This window comes from Conger conger, chromosome 6, assembly GCF_963514075.1.
Source record: "Conger conger chromosome 6, fConCon1.1, whole genome shotgun sequence".
In the NCBI taxonomy this organism is placed as follows: Eukaryota; Metazoa; Chordata; class Actinopteri; order Anguilliformes; family Congridae; genus Conger; species Conger conger.
In genome coordinates, this window is record NC_083765.1 from 52,799,566 (window position 1) to 52,812,273 (window position 12,708).

The 12,708-nt window shown below is 48.0% G+C and overlaps 1 protein-coding gene across 7 annotated transcripts in view; it reads left to right on the forward strand.

Annotated features, from left to right (window-relative positions):
- The window catches only part of tjp1a (tight junction protein 1a), a 114,618-nt gene that overhangs the window by 72,710 nt on the left and 29,200 nt on the right, over positions 1-12,708 (forward strand). For 5 of the 7 annotated variants that reach the window (XM_061244421.1, XM_061244416.1, XM_061244417.1 and 2 more), the window contains 4 exons: positions 210-525; positions 2,344-2,450; positions 3,571-3,739; positions 5,489-5,633. In XM_061244421.1, coding sequence (XP_061100405.1) covers positions 210-525; positions 2,344-2,450; positions 3,571-3,739; positions 5,489-5,633 — 737 coding nt within the window. The remainder of the gene's footprint in view (positions 1-209; positions 526-2,343; positions 2,451-3,570; positions 3,740-5,488; positions 5,634-12,708) is intronic. The other 2 variants (XM_061244420.1, XM_061244422.1) reach the window with 1 other exon arrangement.

A 12,708-nucleotide genomic window follows, 5' to 3' on the forward strand; every position in this document is an offset into this window, starting at 1 on the left:
CGCTGCAGAGTACTCCCTTGTGACATTCCAAGCACACCCCTCCACATCTCTCGGCCTAATACCTGGTGCGTTTACTGTGCTTTCACAAAGTTTCACTATTTTGCCGGTGTGCGTGCGTCTGTTCGGACGTTAAACCAGCAGTACACAGCAGGTGTGGTGTGGTCAGTGTGCGTGTGACGCTGTAGTTAATCTGCAGTCTGTGCACACAGACGATCCGGCGTAAGCGGAAAGTGCAGATCCCGGTGCGCGCCCCGGGCGACCGGGACACCATGTCGGAGCCGGACGACGACGACGACGACGACAGCTACGAGGAGGAGCTGTACGAGCATCGCAGCGCCCGCGCCGTGTCCTACGCCGTGGCGGGAGCGTCCTCGCTGAGGAGGGCCGACCGGGGCGGGGCCCGCCGCGAACGCAGCGTCTCCCGCGAGAGGAGCGCCTCGCCCCGCTCCGACCACCGCTCCCTCTCCTCCAACCTCACCCCCCGCCCCGCCAAGGTCACCCTCGTCAAGTCCCGCAAGAATGAAGGTGGGCACCACAACGTCGGGGACAGTCCTGTTTCGGGGGGTTAGGGCATGAGCTTGTTCAGTCGATTTTATATTTATCCTCTGACTGCAGTAAAAATGTATTGTCGTGCGACATGAGATGCTTTCAGTGTAAAATCATTTGGTACCGCTTTGCTTGAACCCCTTGCCATAAAGCTGTCATAACACTGTCATACACATGACATAACAGCTGTCCCAAGATGTAAGAACAGATGATGTCAGTTGATGTCAAATTATATAAAACATACTTTTATCGGTAAATGTTATGGTTGATGTTACTGTCATACAATTTACAGATAAATATATGACCGTTTTATGTCATTTGACAACCTGACAATCATCTGTTATGCCATCTTGCAACAGCCGATATGTATGACAGTGTTACCTGTCGTTTGATTGGTTCAGACAAGTCAGGGATTAATAGCTCCAACCTCCAGGGTTCGCTAGTCTCAAACTCCCTGTGTTTTCTCCAGAGGTGTGAAGGCTTTTATAAGAGTTGCTTTTTTCCCCCGTCACTCCTAACACATGACTGTCATGAGATTTCACAACTGTTTTTTTTTTTTTTTTTAACCATGCACTCTGTTTGTTTGTCTTTTTGTTAATGATCACCCTAAAAGATGTGAACCTCAAAGGCTCAACACCGAGACAAACAGCAATAGCCATATCACTCTCACTTGCAGCACTTGAGTCACATTGCTCTCAGTTTGAATAGAAATCAGCCGTGCGTTTGTGGCCCGTAGATTTTAACGTCTCTTTGCCTGTTGAACAAACCGAGTGAGCTGAAGGTCTTCGCCTGTTGAACAAACCGAGTGAGCTGAAGGTCTTCGCGGTCCTTCTTGTGATCCTTTGTGGTCTTGACCGCTTCGGTAAATGTTTAGTTTGGCCCCAGAATCAGTCAGGTGTGCTCAGAACAGGTGCCAGGGGGATAATGTAGGGGACAAGCCTCTATCCTACAGCCGAAACGATGGGATTGCCTGCAGGCCTAAGCTCATGAGCCGGGGTTTGAGCGGAGGCACGGCCGGTCTGTGGCCGTGTCCGAAATCAAACACTGCAGACTATACATCTGTACTGTCATTTGGCGTACGTAAGGCGGCTTTAGTATACGAGTAAAAAGGGAGATACTACGTTGACATACTACGTTGTCAGAGAACGCTGACACTTTAAAACACAGTTCACGTTCATGACACTAGCTAGCTGATGTGACTTTGTTTAATGAAAACGGAAACAGTAAATCAGAAGTCCATTGATTTGAACTACATTCCGTGAAAGCAATGTTAAAGGTAGTATTTGCATTTTAATTGTTCAACTCTTTAACCACTTTGGTTCGAACACCTCCCTCCTGTTTGCTTGGGTGGGCGACCAAGCACAATGCACTGTGGGATACTGATGCCAGCTTAGTGTCCAGTGTTCGCACACTTTGATATTTCACCAAATGTAGTGTGTCATCCAGGTAGCTTTAGCACACTCTTTTATGCAGCTATGGTATCGGACATACTAATACCATTTTGACATACTAAATGCTAAGATAGTGTGCGATTTCGGACGCAGTCCACGTGCCCTTCCTCGGACATACGTAACGTGCACTGTATCTGAGGTGTGCCTCCCCTATCTGAGTAACTGATATGCAAGCAGACCCACCTCTTCTACATCCTCAGACTCTTCATGGTCGATATGCTATGGTTTCAGACATACTAATACCATTTTGACGTCGTAAAGTCGTAAGCTAGCATGCGATTTGGGACGCAGCCTGTGGCAGGCGCTCTGCTAATACCGTCTCTGTTGCTGTCGTTCACTCTGAAAGCAGAATACGGCTTGCGGTTGGCCAGCCACATTTTCGTCAAGGACATCTCCCCGGAGAGCCTGGCGGCGCGGGACGGGAACATTCAGGAGGGGGACGTGGTGCTGAAGGTGAGCGAGGGAGCCGTGGAGGGCAAGGTGCCGGCGGCTTTAGCCGTCACCTCCACCCTTATCCTGAATGCTGATGGTGCTTGTGACCTGGATAGCTGCTGAACAGAGAAATTACAACACCCGTTAGTTTAGTAAAATGTTATGGGTGGATACAAAATGGGATGGGAAATGTGCCGTTTATCGTCGTTTGGTAGGGTTGTCGCCTCCTTGCGTTGAGCTCCAGAATGTGGGCCCATTGCTCTCACAAATAGAGGAGCATTATACTCCTATGCATAGAAGCATTAATGCAGAACCTCTTTTGACATACAGGTTCAGGATGAAAAGAATGGGATAAAATAATGCCTGAGACAGTTAACCTGGGCAAGTATTTGAACAGAGAGCACAGTCAATAGCTGTATATGATGTGTTTATAATATTCAACAATAACAATAAAAGTACAATAAAAGTAAAAGTAGTATATTATCAGCTGTGAAAATTGTAAGAAAGTGCCTTCATTTAAACTCTTTCACTTGTGCCTTCTTTAAAAAAAAAAAAAAAAAAAAAAAGTAGTGTGCCACGGTGTTTTTCTAGTTTAAAGGGTTGCTTCTCTGACACTTCTGAGATTGGAGAGAAAGGGAATGGTGTTGAAGGGTACAATAGGTAATTTCGGACTTCTAACGGTCAAGAGAGGAATAGCAGCAACAAACACCTTCAAACCTCAAAACTGTTTATCCCTCCCCCTTCTCCGTGAATGCGCTTATGTTGAAATGCCATTGGCTGTGGCAATTAGAGCCAATTTTCAACCAATGAGCTTGAAGTATTGTACAGCGATACAATGTTATGGCACAGAGTGCCAGCCCGTCAACTGCATATTTTGAAACCCGAATTTAAGGACTATAAACACAGGCAGAGGGTGAGTGAACATGTCAGTGAGCCTTTTTCAGTTATAGGAAGGGATTTACAATGGTCTTGCAACAATGTTTTAACACAAAAATCTTACTTATTGTACCTTTAACCCCACATTGCTCGATGGGACACTGTACCCTGCTCAGTCTAATCAACTATAAGTCACTTATATTAATTTAACGCCGTGTCTCGGCCACGCTTAATCTCCCCGCTTCTCCCCCGCCCCTCTCTGCAGATCAACGGGACGGTGACCGAGAACCTGTCCTTGACCGACGCCAAGAAGCTGATCGAGCGGTCGAAGGGCAAGCTGAAGATGGTGGTGCAGCGGGACGAGAGGTCCACGCTGCTGAACATCCCCGACCTGGACGACAGCGTGGCCTCCGCCAACGCGTCCGACCGAGACGGTGAGAACGCCCGGCCGGGGGCCGAGAGACGACTGCGCCCCGGGAACGGAGGGAACGGAGGGAACGGACCCGCCCCCGGAACGCTTTACACGCCCGACGGCCCGAGGACCGTCCTCACGCAGCGCCGTTTCCCTGTTCATCTCCCGCCCCCAGGGTCTTAGGGCCACAACTTTGAATTACAGAGTGTGCAGAAAACATACAGAATCTCTTTTTAGTGTGCTTAGTCCCTTTCAGTCCCAAGCCCCTATGTGAAATGGCTCCACACAAGTCCCGACGGAGGTTTGGCTTCCGTTGAGAAAATTTAGTCGTGTTTTAGTAGGGGCTCAAAATGATAGTATGGCAGCCATTTTGATTGGTTGAAAAGGTGGAAGGCGGGGAGTGCCACTTGCGGTAGTTAAGCTTGTTTGCCATATTGCACTCTTGAGACTGAAAGGGCTAATTTGTTGGGTTGTTACATTGGGTTGTGGTTGAGGGTCATGGTTGGAAAGTGAGGTCTCTTCATTTAGCAATGTGGCTGCTGGCTTTTGCATACTATCATTAACCTGTCGAACTCATTGTTTTAATGAGCCCATTCCGCATGCTGGTTTTTATTTGGCTGTTGCTAGCATTGCTGCATGTGACTGGGTGTGTGATGTCACAGGAGCATTTCCTGAAGGGGGGGGGGGTAGGGGGGCTTGCTAGAAATTGCAGGCAAAATCTACAAGGAGCCCCCCCAAAAGAGAAGTTTTTACTTCTAAGAGATCAGCACATGTATTCACAAAACATTGTCAGGATAAAAGTGGCTCCTAACTTGCAGATTCAGGAGAAACTCTTATAATGGGCATCAGTATTTGGTCTAAGAGTAATTTGAGCTAAGTAGTTTAGTAAATCTGTAAAAGATTCTGCAAGTTACTAAGACCAAATCGCAAACAAAAGATGTCAGCAATCCGTCTCATAATCAGGTTTAATAGGTATTTCCTCAATTGTGATGCCATTATGAGTGGATAGAAGTGGGAAAACTGCCTTTACAGTGTGGTCCGTAAGTATTTAGACAGTGGTACAATTGGGTCTTTTGACTTCAATGAAATGCAATGAAAATGAGGTTGAAGTGCTCACTGTGACCTTTAATTTGAGGGTATTCACATCCATATTGGGTGATCTGTGTATGAACTAAATTCTTTTTTATACACAGATAGCCCATTTTAGGTGTGTAAAAGCAAGCGCTTGAGTACACCTGAGTAATCCCACTGTAGGCTTTTTGTCCCCTAAAATGGGGTATCTGTAGGGATGCAAAAGGGATGCGATTCCTTCACGGATTACCTGATATGGATGTAAATACCCTCCAATTAAAGGTGACAGTCTGCACTTTAACTTTGTTTGTCATTGTTAAATTTCTAATCCAGTGTGCTGGAGAACAGAGCCAAAAAAATAAATAAAATAAAATTGCATCCGTGTCCAAATACTTATGGATTGCGCTGTATGTGGAACCTTATATGTTGCCGCAGTGCAGTCCATAAGTATTAGAACTCTTAGTCCGCAACTCTTAGCTAGTAAGCTAGCACCACTTCGGAGAACTATTCTGTGGTAAAATGAAACGTTTTGTGAATGCGCCCCCAGATTCTGATCAGATTTTGCGGGAAAGCAGTGTCAAAAACGCTTATTTTATTATGCTTTAGTTTAATTCAAGCTTCTTTTTTTTTTTTTTCTTCTTCTTTTATTTTATTTTTTTTTTTTAAGTCCGCATGCTAAACACCCGCTTTATTTTAACAGACATTTCAGAAATTCATTCACTGGCATCAGACCATTCCAATCGATCACATGACAGAAACCGCTGCGGTCGTACGCGCTCCCCCGACAGACGGTCGGAACCCTCAGACCTTTCCCGGCACTCTCCTCAGCCAATCAGCAACGGCAGGTAAGGACCCTGGCCCACCCCCTCCTCCCCAAACCCCCCCCCCCCCCCCCCCATTCTCTTTCTCTCTCCAGTGGATGTTTAGCAGGCCCGCCATTCAGTATCAATACCTGTATGTATTATCTGTGATCCTTCCGCTGTGCTTGGGAACGAGTAAACGGACCGCAGGCCTTCCAGCATGGTGGAAAATGAATGAATACATAAGTGGATGAACTGAATGCCTGTGATTGGAGACCCCGGATTAGCACAGCAATCAGTTAATAGGCTCCCGGGGGCTGTCAGGGGTCCAGGTGGGGAGGGGTGGGGGGGTATCAATCCGCAGAATGGCAGATCAGCTTATTGACTGGCTGGCTCTCCTTCCTCCTTCACAACCAGAGGAGAGATTTAACAAACCACGACCCCGCCCCCCCCCCAATGCACACACACACACACACACACACACACACACACACTCACACTAGGGTGCAGGGTGGGGAAAAAGAAGGAAAAAGTCTTCACAATGTCTGACACCAGTTTATAGCAAAGACGGTGTGATGTGGCTCATGTCTGAATTGTTACCTCATTCATTATGTTTCTGTCAGAGTGTATTTAGTTTTTATAGTTTTTGTGTTTTGTTTTGTGTTTTTTTTTCCTCCCCCTTTTCCTATCGTTCATCAGCTGGAGGTTACCGTAAGTTCTAATTCTGTCCCTGTAGCGTGGATTAGTGGCATTAGGCTGAGAGAGAGAGCCTGTGTAGAAGGTAGATGAATAGATGGAGGTAGACTGAGGAGGATCTGAGGGGAGCAAATCACCGATGTCATCGCGGTGATCCGTCACTGCGGTTAACGCCGGTGTGACACGGCCCCCCCCGTCTCCGCCCCATCCAAACCCCTAAAAGATCCGGAAAAAAGCTCCCCCCCCCCCATGCCAGTAGTGTTTGTTTCCCTGGTAACCCCCCCCCCCCTGTCCTCTTCTTGCCCTGCTGGCTTTTCGTGGGCACCAGGTGTTTTCTTTCTTCATGAGCTTAGCAGGTCTATGCTAAGCTCACCGCTCCCCCCCCCGTTGAAAGCACAGCCAGTCTCTGTGTCTCTGTGCCTCTGTGCCTCTGTGCCGTGTGGGTTTCCTGTCGTGCTATGCAATATTTTACTCTTATACACTCAGTGAGCACTTTATTAGGTAGACCGGTACACCAACTTGTTTATGCAAATATTATGTGGTAACAACTAAATGCATACAAGCATGAGTGGTTTGAGTATTATTATTGTGGGGCGACATGGCTCAGGCGGTAAGAGCAGTCGTCTGGCAGTCGGAGGGTTACCGGTTCGATCCCCCGCCCGGGCTGTGTCGGAAGTGTCCCTGAGCAAGACACCTAACCCCCAAATGCTCCTGACGAGCTGGTCGGTGCCTTTCATGGCAACCAATCGCTGTTGGTGTGTGAGTGTGTGTATGAATGGGTGAATGAGAAGCATCAATTGTACAGCGCTTTGGATAAAGGCGCTATATAAATGAAAAAAATAAAAATTATAATAAGAGTATCTCAGAAACTGCTGATCTCCTGGGATTTTCACAACCGTCCATAGAGTTAGCAGAGAATGGTGTGGGGGAAAAAAAACACATCCAGTGAGCAGCAGTTCTGCGGGCAGAAACGTTTTGTTAATGAGAGAGGTAAGGAGAAGGGTCCGACTGGTCGAAGCTGACAGGAAGATGTCACAAAATAAAACACGTCATACATCTTAAGTGGATAGGCTACCGCAGCAGAAGATCAATAAGTAAAGGAAATGCGTTATAAATACCGAATAAAGTGCTCAGTGAGTCTATATTGTTGCAGATAAGCAACTGTACGGTAGAAATAAAATTTGAAAACGGTTAATATAGAAAATATTGTGTCCATATTTTAAAAACATTTGAAGTCATCGCCAGAAATGGCGCTAAAGAGGGATTACATAAAAATAATTTGTTCATTAGAAGAGGCTTCACTAAGCGGCTTGATTGATAACGGCAAAGTTTATTTCTTTTCGCAGATGCCTGTTTGTGGCTGCGCCTGTGTAACCTCCTCAGTGTTCTCACTGGCAGTCGTGTTGAATAACCATTCTTGTTTTAATGCAGGACCGCAGGTTCTCTCTTACACAGAATCCTCCCGCTGTAAGTGTGCTTCGGTGTGTTAGCGGTGTGTTAGCGGTGTGTGTGTGGTGCCCATCCCGTGAGCTCCAGCGCAGCACGTGTTCGGTGTGTTAGCGATGTGTTAGCGGTGTGTGTGTGGTGCCCATCCCGTGAGCTCCAGCGCAGCACGTGTTCGATGTGTTAGCGATGTGTTAGCGGTGTGTGTGTGGTGCCCATCCTGTGAGCTCCAGCGCAGCACGTGTTCGGTGTGTTAGCGATGTGTTAGCGTGTTGTGTGTGGTGCCCATCCTGTGAGCTCCAGCGCAGCACGTGTTCGGTGTGTTAGCAGTGTGTTAGCGGTGTGTGTGTGGTGCCCATCCCGTGAGCTCCAGCGCAGCACGTGTTAGCGGTGTGTTAGCGGTGTGTTAGCGGTGTGTTAGCGGTGTGTTAGCGGTGTGTTAGCGGTGTGTGTGTGGTGCCCATCCCGTGAGCTCCAGCGCAGCACGTGTTCGGTGTGTTAGCGGTGTGTTAGCGGTGTGTTAGCGGTGTGTTGGCGATGTGTTAGCGGTGTGTTGGCGATGTGTTAGCGGTGTGTTGGCGATGTGTTAGCGGTGTGTTAGTGGTGTGTGTGTGGTGCCCATCCTGTGAGCTCCAGCGCAGCACGTGTTCGATGTATTAGCGGTGTGTGTGTGTGGTGCCCATCCTGTGAGCTCCAGCGCAGCACGTGTTCGGTGTGTTAGCGGTGTGTTAGCGGTGTGTTAGCGATGTGTTAGCGGTGTGTTAGCGGTGTGTGTGTGGTGCCCATCCCGTGAGCTCCAGCGCAGCACGTATTGTCCATACGCCCCACGCTTCCACACGTTCTATTAAACATTCGCTAACGCTTTACCCCTTGCCATAAGGCTGCCATAGCACTGTCATACACACGACATAACGGCTGTCGCAAGGTGGCATAACACACTGATGTAAAGTTCCATAAATCTGCCGTGCTTTTATCGGTGAATGTTCTGACCGAAATGTACAGATTAAAGGATGACAGTTCTTGATACAACCTGTGGATGACGCTGTTATGTTAGCCTTTCGGCGAGGGGTTCAAGTGAAGTGTTGCCAAGCATTCTCTCTCATTCAGCTGCGTTCTTGCGGGGTGTTCAGGGTGTCCTGAGTGGTCGAGCGTTTGTGTGTGTGTGTTTGCGTGGGCGCATGCTAAGTGGTCTTCCGTTTGTGTGTGCGCCAAATCACTGTAGATTCATATCCATCTAAAACAAGCATGTTGTTCAGTGTTGACGCAGTTAAGGGTGTTTGGTCTGGGTGTTTTCTTGTTACACATAGTATCTTTTGCATGATTGTTGAGGCCAGGTTTCCTGTGAGGCTAAGTGCTCTGCGGTGCTGTGGGGTTGGTTCAGTGCTGTTCTTAGTTGTGCCCTGCACTTGTAATACTGCCATATTTCCCAGGGTGCCTTTCAGCAGAGCCCTTGCTCTGTGAATAGCTGACCGTTCCATTGTTGTAGTTTTAAAAAGCCCTGCTGTATTTTATCTCATGCAGTTGAAAGGTTTAAGTGCCGTAGGAGGAGAATACAGACTGGTTCTGCAGTCAGGCACCATGCAGTTCAACATAATCTGATATAAGGTCATCTTTTGCTAAGCTGCTGTCATTTAGTGTGTGTGTGTGTGTGTGTCTATGTCTGTGTGTTCACAGAATTTTTCCATTATTTCACCTTGACTGCCGTGAATACCACCCTCCCCACCCACCCTATTACCCTCAGAAGAAAGCTTCTTGTGTAATATTTTTTGTCTGCAATTTTATTGAATATTCTTTTGTTGTCAACGTTTTTCCAGTCCTATTCAATTCACTTGTGAAAATCGGCTGCAGGTGGCTCTCAGTGTTGGCAAGTGCCTCTGTCGGAGGGTGAAGGCTTTTTGGAGGAGGGAAGCTGGGAATTCTGAAAGCGGCTTCCTGCCTTTGTGCGCTCCAGAACGCACGTTCGCGACGCCTTCCAGTGGCAGCTGTTTTTAACTGCGCTCTGCGTGTTTTGATTTACGTGCTGTAGTGTAGGCAGTTCTGCAGCCACCAGGGCTGTGTTGTTCTGCACTCGGCAGGCGAGGACGTTGTGTTGCGTAACGACCATTTTAGCGGTTTTCAAAAAAAAAAACTGTTACGGTTGTTTCGGGGTCTCCTTCCGTCCTTTGTGTCGGGAGGCTTTGGAATGTGGAACTACGTCGTGCTGTTAAAACGGCTCAAAGCTTGTAAAATAGCTCAAAGACGTTGCTTCGATGCACCGAGACACGAGATGCAAAACGGTCTATAGTATACGTAACATCAAGCTTGATGAGCTTATTTCATGCTTTTCGAGCTCATTCATTTATATTTGACCAGTATGGAGCTATTTATTTATTTATTTTTTTAATACGTCGGTTATGAGCTCACCAGTTTTATTTGTAGATTTTAAACCCATGCAATTCTCTTCACCTTCTTGTATTTCCTGGAGCATTATCGAGGTACAGTTGCATTGCAACATGCAGCCTAGTAAAATCAACGTGTTTTTTCACATAAATCACAAACTGCTGTGCGATTCGTTGAAGTAAAACCGTAATGACACATAACTGTAATCCTATCGAAAGCAAACAAGTATTGCCGATTCTTGTGACTAGGCTCGTACGCAGTGATGGATAAAGATAAGAAAAGGTTCCTCGTTCACTAACGATGGGAAGAGGAGAGGAGACTGTTCAGGCTGGTGACGCTCTCAACAGAAGAGCAGGGTTTAGCTCACAAAAAGGACACAGTAGAGTAGGAGCCAGCCTTGAAAGGATAGGGGGGCGGGGGGAGGCGGGGTTTGCGTTCTCCCCTGCTGACATTTGGCTTGTTTGCACACTCGAGTCTGGAGCGGAGTAGATTTAGGACAGGAGCTGCCTGCCAGCCCTTCGCCAAACAGGTGATTAGAGGCTTCTCTGCAGACGATGTTGTCTCGGTTTTGCCTGCAATCAGCGGTTTATTTTTAGCCTGGGCTGCTCAAGGAGTCACCGAAGTGGCTACCAACTTCGGGCAACGCGGTAACGTAAGAACATCCGTGGCCTTCACCTGTCCTGCCCTCTGCTGTTTAATATAAAACAAAATCGTGTTATTGCCGATGAAGTACACTGTACAGCGCACTTTATTGTGCGTTTTATTGCCAACAAGTTGAAACATAGCAGCCAGCGGTGGCTACAGAATGATGCTTTTCCTCTGGGTACGAGTCAGGGAGAGGAGTAGGTTTAGTAAATACAGTCGGAGAATTGAAAGTAAAGTTTGTTGTATTTAGTGAATACGTAATTGTTTCTGGTCCAGAAGTGGTGGGTGAGCCTGCCAGCGGAGGGTGGGCTGAGGCAGTGGGGCGGGCAGTGCCTCTACATTCCTGCGAGCAAAAGCTGTCGTTTGGCAGTGAGGCGTGTGTGCCAGCCAGCCAGGCAGTCATGTGACCCGTCTGGAATGCTCTTATTGTTCGCAGTCCAGCGGGTGAACGGTACAAGAGCTCCGGACCTGCCTCCTTATGAGCTCCTGATGACTTTCACAGCCACAATGCTCTGGTCTCGCCTCCTCCTGACTGTGACACAGCCACAATGCACAGCAGTGCTCTGTTCTCTCCTACTGATTGTGACACAGCCACAATGCACAGTAGTGCTCTGGTCTCTCCTCCTGATTACTGTGACACAGCCACAATGCACAGCAGTGCTCTGTTCTCTCCTACTGACTGTGACACAGCCACAATGCGCGGTAGTGCTCTGGTCTCGCCTCCTCCTGACTGTGCACAGCCACAATGCACAGTAGTGCTCTGGTCTCTCCTCCTGACTGTGACACAGCCACAATGCACAGTAGTGCTCTGGTCTCTCCTCCTGACTGTGACACAGCCACAATGCACAGTAGTGCTCTGGTCTCACCTCCTCCTGACTGTGCACAGCCACAATGCACAGTAGTGCTCTGGTCTCGCCTCCTCCTGACTGTGCACAGCCACAATGCACAGTAGTGCTCTGGTCTCTCCTCCTGACTGTGACACAGCCACAATGCACAGTAGTGCTCTGGTCTCTCCTCCTGACTGTGACACAGCCACAATGCACAGTAGTGCTCTGGTCTCGCCTCCTCCTGACTGTGCACAGCCACAATGCACAGTAGTGCTCTGGTCTCTCCTCCTGACTGTGACACAGCCACAATGCACAGTAGTGCTCTGGTCCCTCCTCCTGATGACTGTGACACAGCCACAATGCACAGTAGTGCTCTGGTCCCTCCTCCTGATGACTGTGACACAGCCACAATGCACAGTAGAGCTCTGGTCTCGCCTCCTCCTGACTGTGACACAGCCACAATGCACAGTAGAGCTCTGGTCTCGCCTCCTCCTGACTGTGACACAGCCACAATGCACAGTAGTGCTCTGGTCTCTCCTCCTGACTGTGACACAGCCACAATGCACAGTAGTGCTCTGGTCCCTCCTCCTGATGACTGTGACACAGCCACAATGCACAGTAGTGCTCTGGTCCCTCCTCCTGATGACTGTGACACAGCCAAAATGCACAGTAGTGCTCTGGTCTCGCCTCCTGATGACTGTGACACAGCCACAATGCACAGTAGTGCTCTGGTCTCGCCTCCTGATTACTGCCGAGGGCTGAAATGTGGTCAACGGAAGCCTGACCGTTTACCGGCAGTCAGTTTCAAAACGGTTTTTAGTTGACTAAGTTTTATAATGAGCAGATCATTCCTAAGACTACCATCAATCAAAAAGCAGATATTTTCAGAAATCAATAGTTGTTTTCCTGCTAATTGCTGTAAATTATGGCGAAGCGATAAGCCACAACAATTTTTTTGACAAACAACTTGACAAAGTCAGTTCCACCATGTAGCATATGGGCTTTCTTTCTATATTTTTCTCTGTAATCCTACCTGTGGCGGCAGTGAGCCTCCTAGTAGTGAGGTTATGAGGCCACACGTGAGTTTTTTTTCGATTGGCTGTCTGGGTTTCAAAATATGCAGTTGACGG